The sequence below is a fragment of the Perognathus longimembris genome, chromosome 11 (assembly GCF_023159225.1).
Source record: "Perognathus longimembris pacificus isolate PPM17 chromosome 11, ASM2315922v1, whole genome shotgun sequence".
Taxonomy (NCBI): domain Eukaryota; kingdom Metazoa; phylum Chordata; class Mammalia; order Rodentia; family Heteromyidae; genus Perognathus; species Perognathus longimembris.
In genome coordinates, this window is record NC_063171.1 from 7,133,934 (window position 1) to 7,150,130 (window position 16,197).

Sequence of the window (16,197 nt, forward strand, 5' to 3'; positions counted from 1 at the left end):
AGTGATATAACATTTGTTTCCATAACCTGGAGTTCATTTCACTTAGCATCATCTTATGTGTTCGTAAGGGCATAGCTATTAGGCTCTTGTGATCCTCTGCTGTGACTAGCCTAAACCTGTACTACTTATTCCCTATGAGGGAAATCATTGAGTCCATGTTTCTTTGGGTCTGGATCACTTCATTTAGTATATTTTTTTCCAAGTCCTTCCATTTCCTTATGAATGAGCAATGTCATTCTTTCTGATGGAGTCATAAAATTCCATTGTGTATATGTACCACATTTTCCTGATCCACTTGTCTACTGAGGGGCATCTAGGTTGGTTCCATACTTTAGCAATGACAAATGTGCTGTGATGAACATTGTTGTGCTGGTGGCTTTAGTGTGTTCTTGTTTGTAATATTTTGGGTAGATGCCCAAGAGTGAGGCTGCTGGACCATAGGCCTCTATATTTAGCCTTCTGAGGAATCTTCATATCACTTTCCAGAGTGGTTGAATGAGTTTACATTCCCAACAGTGTAGTAGGGTTCCCTTTTGGCCACATCCCCTCCAGCATTTGTTAGTGTTAGTTTTCTTGATAATGGACATTCTTACTGGGGTGAAGTGAAATCTCAATGTTGTTTTGATTTGCATTTCTTTTATGGCCACTGATGTAGAGCACTTCTTCATTTGTCTCTTGGACATTCTCATTTCCTCTCCAGAGAAGTCTCTTTTTAGGTCTTTAGCGCACTTGTTGAGGGGGCTCTTGGTTTTTGAGGATTTGTTTTTGAGGAATTTAGTTTTTTACTTCTGCATATCTTTTGGATATGAGGCCTTTATCTGTTGTATGTCCGGTAAACATCTTCTCCAAATCTGTGAGCTTTCTGTTTATCTTGCAAGCTATATTCTTTGCCCTGCAGGAGCTCTGCAGTTTGATGCAGCCCCATTTGTCCAACATTTCTTTGATTTGTTGCATTTCTGGGCCTTTGTTAAGGAAGTTTTGTCCTGTGCCAAGGAGCCCAAGTGTTTCTCCTATTCCTTCTTGTAGCTTTTTCAGTGTATCTAGCAAATCTGACCAAAAAACCAAGACCTCACACCCAAGTAAAAAAGATCAGAGATGAAACAGGTAACATCACCATAGAAACAACCAAGATTCAGAACACAATAAAGGGATATTTTGCAAACTTTTATGCCAACAAATTTGAGAACCTGGAGGAAATGGAAGAACTCCTAGCAAAAATTGATATGCCCAAACTTAACCATGAAGATTTATACCTCCTATTTTTTTTTTTTTTTGCCAGTCCTGGGCCTTAGACTCAGGGCCTGAGCACTGTCCCTGGCTTCTTTTTGCTCAAGGCTAGCCTTCTGTCACTTGCGCCACAGTGCCACTTCTGGCCACTTCTGGCTGTGATGTGGTGCTGGGGAATCAAACCCAGGGCTTCATGTATATGAGGCAAGCACTCTTGCCACTAGGCCATATTCCCAGCCCAATTTAAGCCTTCTAAACAGACCCATATCTGGCATTGAAATAGAAATTGCAATAAGAGATTTCCCATCCAAGAAAATCCCAGGTCCAGATGGATTCACAATAGAATTCTACAAGGAATTCAAGACAGAACTCACATCAGTATTTCTCAAACTCTTCAATGAACTTGAAAGTGAAAGTTTGCTACCAAACACATTCTATGATGCTAGTATAACCCTTATCCCCAAACCATGCAGGGACTCATCAAGGAAAGAGAACTATAGACCGATTTCCCTGACGAACATTGATGCAAAAATTCTCAACATAATTCTGGCCAATCGACTTCAACAGGTCATCCAAAAAATCATACATTATGATCAAACTGGATTCATTCCCCGTATGCAAAGCTGATTCAATATACACAAGTTAATCAATATAAACCACCACAACAGAAGCAAGGTCAAGAATCACATGATTAATTAGTACAAGAAATGTACCCAAGGCCTAACATATGAAAATGTAACCTCTCTGTACATCACTTTAACAATAAATAGAACAAAAAAGAATCACATGATTATTTCATGAGATGCAGAAAAGGCATTTTGATAAAATTCAGCACCAATTTGTGATAAAAGCTTTGGAGAAACTAGGATTCTAGGGAACATTCCTGAATATAATTAAGGCTGTCTATGACAAACTCACAGCAAACACTACTCTTAATGGGGAAAAGTAAAAGCCATTTCCTCTAAAATCAGAAGCAAGACAAGGTTGTCTGCTCTCTCCTCTCTTCAACATAGTACTAGAATTCCTAGCCAGAGCAATAAGGCAAGAGGAAGACATAAAGCGGATCCAAATAGGAAAAGATGAAGTTAAACTCTCTCTCTTTGCAGACAACACGATCCTGTATCTAGAGAACCCCATAGACTCTACTCCCAAGTTACTTGAGCTGATCCAAAACTTGGGCAGAGTAGCAGGATATAAAATAAAAAGTCAATGACTTTTCTATATGCAAATGACCTGAAGACTGAGGCTGAAATCAAGAAAGCAACTCCTTTTGCAATAGCCTCAAAAAGCATAAAATACCTAGGAATAACCTTAACCAAAGAAGTGAAAGACCTCTATGATGAGAACTTTAAAAACATGAAAAATGAAATTAAAGCAGAACTAAGGAAATGGAAAAACCTCCCATGCTCCTGGATTGGGAGGATTAACATTGTCAAAATAGCAATATTGCCAAAAGCTATCCACAGATTCAATGCAATATCCATTAATATTTCAACACCATTTTTTAATGAAATAGAGCAAGCAACTCAGAAATTCATATGGAACAATAAAAGACCCCGAATACCAAAAACAATCCTAAGTAGAAAGAACAGTGCTGGAGGAATTACAATACCAAACTTCAAGCTGTATTACAAAGCTATAGTAATAAAAAAAAGCTTGGTATTGGCACAGGAACAGGCCTGAAGACCAATGGAACAGAATTGAAGACCCAGAAATCAACTCGCAGAACTATGCCTACTTAATCTTTAATAAAGGAGCTAAAAAAATAGGATGGAAGAAAGACAGCCTCTTTAACAAATGGTGCTGGCAAAACTGATTCAACACCTGCAACAAACTAAAACTAGACCCTTATATATCACCCTGCACCAAAATCAATTCCAAATGGATCAAAGACCTCGAGGTAAAATAAAATGGCATTTTTGTTTGGTGTTTTCTGTAAAGTACTGAGGAAATATTCTGTAGGGTGAGCTTTGGATTTAACTTAGCCCCACCATTGTTTAGTTAACTATTTTTTTTTCCTTTGGCTAGTCCTGGGCGTGTACTCAGGGCCTGAGCACTGTCCTTGGCTTCTTTTTGCTCAAGGCTAACACTATGCCACTTGAGCCACAGCACCACTTCTGGACGTTTTCTATATATGTGGTGCTGGGGAATCGAACCCAGGGCTTCATGTATACGAGGCAAGCTCTCTTGCCACTGGGCCATATTCCCAGCCCCCCACCATTATTTAGAGAAGAAATATTTAAAGGCAAACAATAACAGACCATTGAGGATAGGGTTTAGGGGAGATACACAATACCATCAACTAAGGAGAGATGTGCTGCAGTAGAGGATGAGGGAAATAGTTTGTGGGATGCAAGCAAAGGCAGCAAGGGATCTTAGACATTGAGTGGAGCCAGAAAGATCATGTGGCCTTATCCCAAGTACATGGCCACCAAGGAGGAATGGTTGATGACAAGACAGAAGGCTAAAAAAAGGAAGGTAATGCTGTGCACCTGACAAACAGAATGTCCAAAATCGAAGGCAGGCTGTATCTAGAAATTCTCAAAAACTAGAAGTGATTTGAAGGCACAGAATTTACAGTTAATGCTACCCAATGTCATGATGGGCCAAGAACATTGTGTTTTCCTAAGTTAGAAATATTACTTTTTGAATCAATCTTCCCCTACCCCAAGGGAATAAAAAAGGAAAAAAAACACTTTTGTTTTTGGGTTGGCGGGAGAATGGTGAATATGGGACATGGTCGGTAGTTAGATCAGTATTTTTGTTGTTATGATGAACTTTGCACTTTAAGTTGGTAAAAGCCCATTAGCTACCAAAAGGGAATAAGGAAAAAAAAATTTGAATAATGTACAATTTTTGTAGAGAAGGTTCCAAACCAAAAGACTAATTTACATGAAAATCTGTAGAGAAGTAGTTGAACAGTCCATTCATAAAACTTTTATTCCACTTACATGAACTTAATACATGTGTTCTTAACAATTATGCTTGGATTGTTCATGAAAATTTCATAAGACATTAAACAAAGCCATTATCTCAGGTTATTTCCCTGTTAACTGTTTTTACAGCACATGCATGTTAGGCAAGTATCAAAAAAGCAAAAAAAGTCACAAAAGCAAAATAATCTTAAAAAGTTAAATAGATGGGTTTTTGTTTACTGTTGTGCTTGATAGACGTGAATAGTGAATACCAAGCAGTTCATTTTTACTGCATCTTTACTTTTACATTTGTTCTTAGGTTGCCTAAAAAACAAATAAAAATAAAATGTGTAGCAAAAATAATGAGAGCAAACAGCAGGTAATTTTACAAATAATGGAATGAGAACCGTTTCTGCCCTTATTCAGAGTTAATTGGGTCACAACTTTGTCCACAGAACACTTCTGGTGCTGTAGTCAAAAGTGTGCATATTGAGATAAGAGTCTTCCACAGAAATACATGATTCCAACATGCAATATCCATGGAATATCTTTTTGTACCACAGCCTTGCAAGGTTCCAAACCTTTAAAATATCCACAATAACTACACCTGTGACTGGGACCAATTTTCCCTTTTATTCCCCACCAGTACAAACCAATATGTAGGCAGTTTTCTTCGCTTAGACATGGAAGTAGTTTTAACGCTGGCCCTTGTGAAGTCATAATGTACCAAAAGTACTATGCCAAACATTTATAACTTGTATAAAAATTCCACATCCCCATATTGGCCACCTCAAGATGAAAACAGATAACTCCCTAAATGTTAACTGGCTCTACTCCCCTAATATTAAACATAAAACCACATGGGAAATATAGAAATTCAAATAGAAGTAACATAAACCTGTCATAAATTGTAAACAAAAACTATTTTTGAGACAGCCTGGATGACGAATGGTCTACTGTGTAAATTTTAGAATGAGGCAGACAAAAGTTGGAAGGCCAGTTAATTTTCTCCTCCTTCTCCTGCTTCTGCTTCATCTCCTTGGGTGTCCAATGTACAAAATGTCAAGTTGTCTCTCAGTAGCTGCATTATTAGTGTGCTGTCTTTGTACGACTGTTCACTTAATGTATCAAGTTCAGCAATGGCTTCATCGAAAGCTGTCTTTGCAAGAGAGCACACTTTCTCTGGGGAGTTGAGAATCTCATAATAGAACACTTAGAAGTTAAGGGCCAGACCTAATCTGATAGGATGCTTGGGTGGCATTTCCTTTTTGCTGATTTCAAAAGCGTCTTGGTATGCTTGTTGTGACTGATCCACAATACCTTTCTTGTCACCACCAGCAGCATCCTCAGCCAAGTAGCGGCAGTAGTCTCCCTTCATTTTCAAATAGAAGACTGCTCTCTGCTTGTGAAGCGTTAGGGATCAAGAACTTTTCCAAAGGAGACAGTATATCATTGCAGATATCTCAGCTCGGTCTTAATTTTCTCCCTGTATTCTCGGGCCATCTGCTGCTTTTCCTCAGCACCTTCTATCTTTTGCTCAATACTTGAAACACCTTCCAAGATGACCTATGGGCTCCTGCAACATTTTTGTAAGCAACCGAGAGAAGATTCTTTTCCTCATTAGATAATCCACCTCCTTGCTCAGTTACAGACTTCATGCAGGCTGCCATGCCATCATATTGCTCAGCCTGCTCACCCATTTTGGCCTGCTGCACTAGCTCATTTTTATCCATGACTGGATGTTCTGTGACCCGAGTGGGTGGCAGAGGACAGAAGGGGGTTCAGCGGTCTCTCCCATTTCACTTTTAATAATCATTTTACTCTTCATGATTCCAACTAGTCTCTACACTTCAGAGAAATAGAATCACACAATATTTGTTATTTTTTTATATTGCCTTCTTAACATTTAAATAATATCATCCAGACTCACTTATATTGTAGTATTTGTCAGGATGTCCAACTTTTACAAAGCCTGAGTAATATTGTATTCTGTGCATGTATTAAATCCTGTTTATATATTGACAATTACATATACATATCATACACACACACACACACACACACACACACACACACACACACACATAATTTTTGCCAGTCCCGGAGCTTTAACTCTACACCTTGCTTCCAACTCAATTCCTCAGGTTTCAGCCTCCCAAGTAGCCAGGATTATTGGTGCCTATCTATTTCTGTATTTTTTTATTGTGAATAATTCTACTACGAACTTGGGCATAAAAATAATTGAATTTCTGCCTTCAATTTTTTTTTGTCAGTTGTGGGGGCCTGAATTCATGGGGGTGGGCGCTGTCCCTGAACTTTTCACTCAAGGCTAGTGCTCTACGACTTTGAGCCACATCACCACTTCTGGTTTTCTGGTGGTTAATTGAGGCTAAAAGTTTCATGACTTTCCTGCCTGAGTTGGCTTTGAACCACAATTCTCAGATCCCTGCCTCCTGAGTAGCTAGGATAACAGGCTTGAGCCACCAGCTCCTGGAATGGCTTCAGATCGTTTCAGGGCATACACAGTAGTGTGTGTGTGTGTGTGTGTGTGTGTGTGTGTGTATGTATCCATCCATCCACCCATCCATCCAACCCTCCATCTGTCTGTCTGGTCATCTGCTTTTATCTATCTGTATCTAACATGATTCACAGCACTTTTGGGGAGTGCATTCTCATCTTTAGTGCACAAAGCTTCCCATTTTCCCACATTTGTGCCAACATTTTCTTTTGTACCCATGTTGGAGCTTGAAGTAAGGGCCTGGATATTATCCCTGAGCTTTTTTGCTCAATGCTAGTGCTCTACCACTTGAGCCCCATACGTACTTCTTGAATAGATGGTGATTGCCACAGCAGAGAAAACAAATTGTGAAAAATAAAACTGTGGATAAAGGGAAACTTACACATGAGCAAATTCAAAATATCAGTGGAGGCAAGACCTGAAAACAAACAAAAAATTTAGAAATAAAAAGAAAGTGACTAAAATAGTAACAAACAAACACTGCAGATCTTCAGGATCTGCAGAGCCTCCAGATCCTTGCTAGGAGTCTTCTGAGAGCTCCCTTCACATCCTTATTCCTCAAGGTATAGATAAAGGGATTCAGGGTGGGAGTGACTATGGAGTAGAAAAGAGAGATAAACTTGCCCTGCTCCTGGGAATATCTGGATGGGGGCTGCAGGTACATGTAGATGGCTGGTAGGTAGAAGAGAGAGACCACCACTAGGTGGGAAGAACAAGTCCCAAAGGCCTTGTGCCTTCCTTTGGAGGACTGAATCCTGAGCACAGCACGAGCAATGAAGCCATAGGAGAGAAGGATGAGAGCTAGGGGCACAAGCACAAAGAAGGCCACCAACCCTGCTAATGTTGTGTCATTCACAGTGGTGTCAGCACAAGACAACTTGATCATGGCTGGCACCTCACAAAAGAAGTTGTTTAGCACCTGTCGCCCACAGAAAGGCAACTGTACAGTCAGGACCACTTGAACAAGAGAGTTTCCAAAGCCACTGAGCCAGGCCACAGCTACCAGCTGCTGACAGAGAGAGCGATGCATGATAACTACATACCGGAGGGGCTTACAGATGGCCACATAGCGATCCAGGGCCATGACGGCCAAAATAATGCATTCAGTGCCTCCCAACCAGTGGAAAATTGCATACTGCACTGTGCAACCTCCATAGCTGATGGTCTTCTTGGAGCTGCCCAAGTTGAATAGTATCTGGGGGACGGTGGTGGTGGTATAGCAGAGGTCCAGGAAGGACAGGTGGCTGAGGAAGATGTACATGGGGCTGTGGAGTTGGGGGTCCAGGCGGGACACCAGCATGATGGAAATGTTTCCCAACATTGCCAGAACATAGGACACCAGGAGGACCACAAAAAGAGGGAGCTCAAGCCATGGCCGGTCAGAAACACCCACAAGGATGAAGTCTGTCAGGGTGTCCCACAAGGAGCTCTGGTTGTCACTTCTCATGCTGTGGCATCTTCTGGTAGCTGTGAAGAGGTTCAGACAAATAACTTCTGACCTACATAGTAAAATAATTTTCTGATGCCAGTGTCTTCCTTTTCTTATTTCCAACCCTGTCTCACCTTCCTTACCTGTGTTGAGACACTGGGGCATAGAGGAGTTGGAAGCAAAAGTGAGCACAGCAGTGTGTGATTCTTCATTTTTCCTTCTCTCTCTGATCTTAACTAAACCATTTAGTCTCTCAGAACTTCACTTTCTTCTGGTAAAATGAGGAAAACAAAACTTGGTTCAATACCAAAATCTTGCAGATGTTAAAAGTCTTTATATATGAAGCCCTGGGTTTGATTCCCCAGCACCACATATATAGAAAACGGCCAGAAGTGGCGCTGTGGCTCAAGGGGCAGAGTGCTAGCCTTGAGCAAAATAAATAAATAAATAAATAAATAAATAAATAAATAAATAAATAAATAGTGAGTGTTCACAGTGAAGGAAATGAGCAGCAACACATTTTGGAGATAGCAATAAATGGATCTAGACGTTCTGGCCTCTGGCCTAATCAATCTGGAGCATAAATCCTTTAAACGTTTTTCAGATTCACTGCTAGAAGTAAGAAGGGTTACTAATCAAAAAGGCAACTTAAAAATTAAGCTAGACTATCAAACTCATACATATATATGTGTGTATATGTATGTATATGGTATAAAGCAGTCCCTTTTAATACTGTCAGTGTGTTATTAAACAGTCATATCTTCATAGCATGTAGGTTTCTTATGGTACAAGCTGAACTTGTTGGTTTTAAGTGGGATGCATTAGGGAAAAAGAAAACCAGAACCATTTAAAAATAGAAACTTCAATTTACATGGTTGTAGAATATTTCTCTTCAGAGAAGGCAGTACACATGATTTTTCAAAAATCACAAATTTGGGGGCTGGGAATATGGCTTAGTGGCAAGAGTGCTTGCCTTGTATACATGAAGCCCTGGGTTCGATTCCTCAGCACCACATATATAGAAAATGGCCAGAAGTGGCACTGTGGCTCAAGTGGCAGACTGCTAGCTTTGAGCAAAAAGAAGCCAGGGACAGTGCTCAGGCCCTGAGTCCAAGCCCCAGGACTGGCAAAACAACAACAAAACAAAACAAAACAACAACAACAAAACAAATTTGAAGCAGGTTTTGATTGCTACTTCAATTATAGCCTGGAAGCAGCAATTTTTGCCCTTCCTTTGCTTCAAAAAAAGTATAAGAAAGGGTGATGAAATCTACATTAACCATTCTTGGATCTTCAGCAAATTCCGGATCAATGTAAAAAAAAACACTGGCATATCTACTTCCTCTTGGGGATTAAGCCTTTGTTCTTCAAAACAGAAGCACTGGGTTTTATTGAGATACTGCCCAGCTTCAACGGTACAACATTGTATGTAGAAATTCTAATTATTTGTTTGTCAGTAGGATTCTTAGCTTTATAAAATGCTAGTGCAGTCTCTCCTGGTACCATATATATTTGTTTGCTGAGGTCTGAAGTTCCATTGGAGATTGGCATGCACGTCTGCATTAAAGGTTACCTTAATGATCTGGTCCTTGACAGGCACCATGTTTTTAATATGGTCTGATGTATGCCCTGCTACTGCTGATCCACCAAGTCCTGTGGTCTTCTGTCTCCGTCCACCTTGGCCTAAGAAAAAGTTCTACCCCCTCCGCCGTCTTAGTCCTGGCTCCAGGGTGGCACCGGCTCCAGCCATAGAACACGACGCCACCCCATACCCCAGGCCAGAGCCCTCCCATAAGCCCCAGAAAGTGCCCTGCCTTGTCGGGGACCGGAGTCAAGTCTGAATTTCAGCTACTTAAAAAAATATAATTATTGTAGAGTTGATATACATAATACAGGTTATAGTTACATCAATCAGGAAATGAGTAATGAGTTCATTTGTTTTGAACCATATCTCCCCTTCCTTTGATTTCTCCTGGATTTTCCCTCCAGTCTTCACCCACAAGATATCCAGTTCATTTTCCACATAGTATCTAGTGAGTATCACTGTTGTATGTGTTCATCCTTGTCCCGTCCACCTTTTATGTGTCCTCCTTTGCCCTCACAAATACAAACAAACAAGACAAAAGGAAAAGAAAACAAAGACAGAAACAATGGTAACTAGACAATGTCTCCTGTTTCCTTTTCTTGGAGTTCATTTCATAGAATATTATTTTATATGATCATCAGCACATAGCTGTTGAGCCTTTGTCGACCATTTCTATGCATAAACTTCATTTCATCTCTTGACTTCAATCTGACCCCCACTTCTAATGACTTTCCTTAATAAGGTTCTGGAGCATAGTTTTTTGTTTTTATTTTTGATGCTGGTACTTGGGCTTCAATTTAAGGCCTGCATGGTGTCCTTCAGCTTTTTTCACTGAGGGCTGGCACTCTACCATTTGAGCCACATATCTACTTCTGGCTTTTTGGTGGTTAATTGGAGAGAAGAGTCTCACAGACTTTCTTTCCTGGGCTGGCTTCAAATTTCAACCTTCTGAGTAGTTAGGATTACAGGCATGAGCCATCAGCATCTGGGTTGGAGTGTGTGTGTGTGTGTGTGTGTGTGTGTGTGTGTGTGTGTGTGTGTGCTCCTTTCTTCTTTCCTTTTCTTCTATTATATGTGGGAATTTCATTGTTACTTTTCCAGAATCATTTACACTATATTCTAATTAATCTCATGATATCACTCTTTGTCCCCTTCCTTCTTTGGAAAAAAATTCAGCAGATTTTATTTTTCCATGTTCATAGTTGTAAATAATTTATTTTGACAGTGTTTCTTCTTTCTCCTTGTTAGACCAATGCCTTCCTGCTATTATCTAGTCAGTGATAGGATTTTTCTTTATTTGCCCCATCCCTTTATGGCCATTTTTATCATTGTTTTCTTTCAGTAGTATGAAAGTACATATTGTTTTCTTTAATGTTCCCAATACCATATTCTTGTGAAACAAGGGTTGTATTTTCCCACACCATTGTATCAAGAGTACTGAAAGATTAATTTTGCCAATGGAATTTTGTCTCTAACTAATCAGGATCTGTTTTAACACAGCAAGCTGTGACAGGCTTAGTACTTTTTTGTTTTATTTGTTGGTTCTATGCACTGCCCCTGAGTGTTTTGCTCAGTGCTGGTGTTCTATCACTTTGAGCCACAGCACCACTTCCAGTTTTCTGGTGGTTAGTTGGAGTTAAGTCTCACGGACTTTCCTGCCTGGGCTAACTTTGAACTGAAGTCCTCATATTTTAACCTCCTGAGTATCTAGGATTACAGGCATGGGCCACTTGCACCTGTCTTTGGCTTAGCACTTTTAAAAATTACTTATTTAGTTAGTTAATTAAAATATTTTTTTTGCCAGTCCTGGGATTCAGGGCCTGAGCACTGTTCCTGGCTTTTTTTTTCTTCCCTCAAGGCTAGCACTCTACCTCTTGAGCCACAGCACCACTTCCAGCCTTTTCTTGTTTATGTGGTGCTGAGGACCCAGAGCTTCATGTATGCAAGGCAAGCACTCTACCACTTAGCCACATTCCCAGCCCCAGTTAGTTTATTTTTATGGTGGCCCTGAGTTTTAACTCAGGGTCTGGAGGTGTTCCTTAGCTTTTTTGCTCAAGCTTGTTTCTCTACCACTTGAGCCACAGCACCACTCTGGCTTTTTGGTGGTTAATTGGAGATAAGTCTTTTCTGCTTGGTCTGACTTCAAATCTCAATCCTTATTAGCCTCCTGAGAATCTAAGATTACAGGTATGAGCCACTGGTGCCTGGCTTAGTGCACTTCTAAAACCTACTTTTTATAGATGGATCATATTAGGGGCCATGTCTGGGCTCATCTGCATTCATGATGGTGATGGTGATGGTGAGTTCATGGTCCCCATGAGTGTCCTAGGTAGACAGAATGAGGTGGGCCTCTGGGCCAACTGGTTGTTGCTGACTCTATGGGCTCTCAGTGGTCAGTAGTACCTCCTTCCCTTGTTTTCTGGCCTCACTCACTGACTCTTCCCAGGGACTTAACCCAGGGACTTAACTTACAGGTTCTTTGCTTTGTTTTTATAATATAAATTTAGATAGGGTAGGGTATAACATTCTCACACATGCACTGATCAAATCTAACACTCCTTTCCATCTCCTCCTACCACATCCTTCTCAATCCCTATTCTCAATATTCTTTTTTCAGGTGAACCTTTTTTAGTTTTTGCATGTGAGAGAGAACATGCAGGTTTTTTTTTTTTTTTTTTTTTTTTGCTTTTTTGGCATTGTCTAACCATTTTGCCTCAGATCAAAAGACTTCAATTTTCTTTATGGTTGAAAAATACTTCATTATGTGTCCATTTTATTTATCTATTCATCCATGGATGAGTATCTTGGCTGATTTCATAGTTTAGGCATTGCAAATCGAGTAGCAATAAATATTGGCATACATGTGTATCTTGTTTTCTGATTTAACTTTTGTTAAAGATATATATCCAGGAATGGGAAGCTGGGTCTTAGGCTAGGTCTATTGTTAGTTTTGTAAAAATATCTATTCAGTTCTGACCACCAACAACTAGTTGAATGGGCTATTTGCAGAGTGACAGAAAACTTTAACTGGTGGATCATACCTGTAATATTAGTTACACAGGAGGCTAAGCTGTGATCTGAGGATCACAGTTCAAAGCCAGCCTGGGCAGAAAAATCTATGAGCGTCTTATTTCCAACTAACCAACCAAAAGCTGGAAGTGGAGGTGTAGCTCAAGTGGTAGAGTGACAGCCTGGGCAAAGATGCCAAGCAAAAGCATGAGACTCTGAGTTGAAGCCCCAGTATTGGTACACACACACACACACACACACACACACACACACACACACACACAACTTCTTAACCCCAAAGCTAGACACTGTCCATCCCTGACCATCAAGCCTTCCATCTGATCCACTGTGTGCAGTTATTTTCTTGGTGCCCTGTTCAAGGATAGTCCTCTGCCAGGGTTTCTTGGCTTCCTTCTGGCCTTTCCCACCACCCAGGTAGAGGCATTTTCCAGGGGGCAGACTTCTTTCCCTGGATAAACGTGATAATCTCCATGTCTGTTAATATCATTCTCAAGCAAAGTCCTTCCAGACCCATGTCTTTAGCTGTCACTTCAGCAGGGTGTTCCAAATTCTTTCATGAGATTGTAAACTGGTCAATATCAAGCTTGCTTGTCATCCATGCTCTCAACTAAAGATAGCTTCTCCTCTCAACTATAGCTGGCTTCCTCTCAAGTCAACCTGACTCAAACTATTCAGATTGTTTCTATTAATGTTCTACGTGTCATCCCTCAGGTTACTGGTTCCATCCTGCAAGGCAGGCATGTACTGCCTGTGTCTTCCTTATTTCTGTCCTGTTCAGGAATACCAATCTCAATCTCTTAGAGTTACTGTCATTCTGTGGGTAGTTGTCCTTTACTGGGGACAGCAATTATACTTATAAGAGGACACTTTTCTAACACTCAGGATATAGTGTTAGTTGAAAATTTCTAATTACTGTAAAAGTAAGGACCTATTTTCTAAACAGTTTTACTGAAAGTAGGGTTTATATCCTTCTTTCATTGAACACTGCAGTTTATTCTGATTATCAGCTCATTTATTTCCCTACTACCTTATTGGCCCTAGGATATTTTTCAATTTTAATTTTTAAATTATCTTTAAGGAGCTGTACAAAGGAGTTGCCATTTAACAAAGCAGTTTATGAGGAAAATGCATCCACCCTTTCCCTTACTTTTCTTAATTTTGAATTCTTGACACCCTCTTCCCCTCTTTATTCATGTATCCCTCTCCTCTTGGCCCTGTCACTCTCTTGCAAATGCCCATTTCCTGGCGCTTATTTTATTGGACTTTGCCTTTCTAAGAAATTACCCTATTTGAGTTCTGTTTTCAATCTACCGTATTTGTTAATAATTTGTAAACATTTAAATACCACCCAACATGTTCAATTGTAAGTTTATAGGCTATTTCTAGCTACCACATATGAGGGAAACCATGCAACCTTTGACTCACTGGGCCTGACTCACTTCACTTAATATAATTTTTTTCAGGTATTCCCATTTCTTTACAAATGGCACAATATCATTCTTTCTAATGGCTGAGTAAAATCCCATTGTGTAGATATACCATATTTTTTTTAGTTATTCATCCACTGAAGGGCATCTGGGTTGATTCCACAGGTTGACTATGGTGAATAGTGCCGCAATAAATATAGTTGTGTAGGAGGCTTTATTGAACACCATAGGGTATTTGATGACAGTACTTGAACTATGCCTATTGTCAGGCTAGGCTGTGGACACATGGACACAACCCTTGTGATATATATCCTCCTCTGTGCCATATACAATCCTTTTGACTGATCTCCACACCTCTGTTATCTACCTGTCTCTGTATTTATCTTTTGATTTTACTAGTGAAATTCTTTTGGGCCTAGATAAAACACTTACCTACTCTACATGAGAAAGAAATTCTAACACAATAGTATGTGAAATTTTTGGAGAGTAGCACCCAAGTGGCAACTAAGCTATAGGGTTTTATTGCTTTATTGACAATTTCTAAGCATCCTAAAAAAAATCTGAAAGTTTGCTTAAGATTCCCTTCATCTAAGAAACCAGGTGAAAGCCCTGGGCACTTGCCAAGGCTATACCTAGGTTACTTCACAAGAGACTGAATCCTAGGGAGGAGGCTTGTCGCTGCTATCATATTCCTTAACTGATGCTAACAGTTCTTCCTTATCCCGGGAGTAGTGGGAAACTACAGAACTGTATTTGCAATCCTGATTCAATTCCTGCTTTTCCTTAGATAGAGGTTCTGGCTAGAATAAATCAAATCATTAGCTGACAAAAGGAGAAAGAGTCTAATGGTACAATCTCACCTCTTGTCTTCAGTACTTCTCTGCTAATAAAGCAAAAGCCTTTTTAAAAATTGCATCATGAGGCTTGAACTCAGGGCCTGGGCACTGTCACTGAGCTTTTGTGTTCAAGGTTAGTTCTCTTGAGCCACAGCTCCAGATACTGCTTATTTTTTTTCTGCCATTTTTTTGTAGTCAGTAGAATTTCCTACCTGGGCTAGATGCAAAAGCTTTTATACTACAATTTTAGCTTCTACCCATTATATTATTTGAAAACAATGAAAAATGAAATGCAAGTCCCACTACTCCATATTGCAGGGATTTTTTTTTTTTTTTTGTTCAGAGTCAAGGGCATCCATCATGGATTTTTCTTGATGGATCCCTGGCTTCTAAAGAGGACTCAGCTAAGAGATGGAGCAGCCTTAGTGTGTCTGCTGGGAAGATGCAATAGCTGCATCTGTGGGACATTTGTCAGGAAAATGTCACTTCTTGGTGCCATAATGTGGCTTCTGGGACTTTGCCCTTACCTGACCTTGGCAGGTGCAGAGAGCTCTTTCAGAGGTTGAGCTGAATTTCCTTGCTGCAGTCCTGCTGGAGAGATTCAGGGTTTTCTGGCTTTCCTGGGATCACAGTCTTCAGATATTCCCTAATTTGTGCGGTAGACACTTGTTAATGGTGGAGCAAGTTCATACACCTGTATAGTAGAACTGACTTCTGATGAACATGGCAAGTCATTTCATGACCTGCTTTCTGCCCATTTCAAAACTGTCCTCAGGTTAAGCTTGACTTTATCTTCTCCACTGTTTCTAGGAGAACTCTGCTTTTTTCCCCCAGACACTGAGAGTAAAAGCTTGTCCTCCACTGGCTGGGATATTACCCCTGATGTTTTTTTTAATTAGTGTCTAAGGGGTTGTCTGATAATTGAGGCATTGTGTGAACTTGAACTACTTGTAATTAATGGGTAGATCCTAGAAGACCAGGAGACCAGAGGAAATGGATAAATAAGAAAGCATGAGACTTTTAATTTTATTATTTTTTGAAATCTATAGAGTTGAGGAGGGAAGCACTGTAAATTCAGAGTGGAGTTTCAGTATGTGGTTCAGTTAGTGCCTGAGGTCTGAATATACCTCACAAGAGTAGATTCACTTATTATTTGTGATTTTTGATTAGTATATCTCACCTAATTAATGCCACACAATTTTATCCATGCCATGGAATTAGTCAGAATTT

The 16,197-nt window shown here is 40.0% G+C and overlaps 1 protein-coding gene and 2 pseudogenes across 1 annotated transcript; all 3 read right to left on the bottom strand.

Annotated features, from left to right (window-relative positions):
- Positions 1 to 5,096: 5,096 nt before the first annotated feature.
- LOC125359160 lies at positions 5,097 to 5,896 on the bottom strand (annotated as a pseudogene).
- A 1,254-nt stretch (positions 5,897 to 7,150) lies between these two features.
- Positions 7,151 to 8,107, bottom strand: LOC125359159 (olfactory receptor 2B11-like). The gene has a single exon (XM_048356720.1). The coding sequence runs from the start codon at positions 8,105 to 8,107 to the stop codon at positions 7,151 to 7,153; it is 957 nt and encodes a 318-aa protein (XP_048212677.1).
- A 575-nt stretch (positions 8,108 to 8,682) lies between these two features.
- Positions 8,683 to 11,098, bottom strand: LOC125359807 (annotated as a pseudogene).
- Positions 11,099 to 16,197: the final 5,099 nt, after the last annotated feature.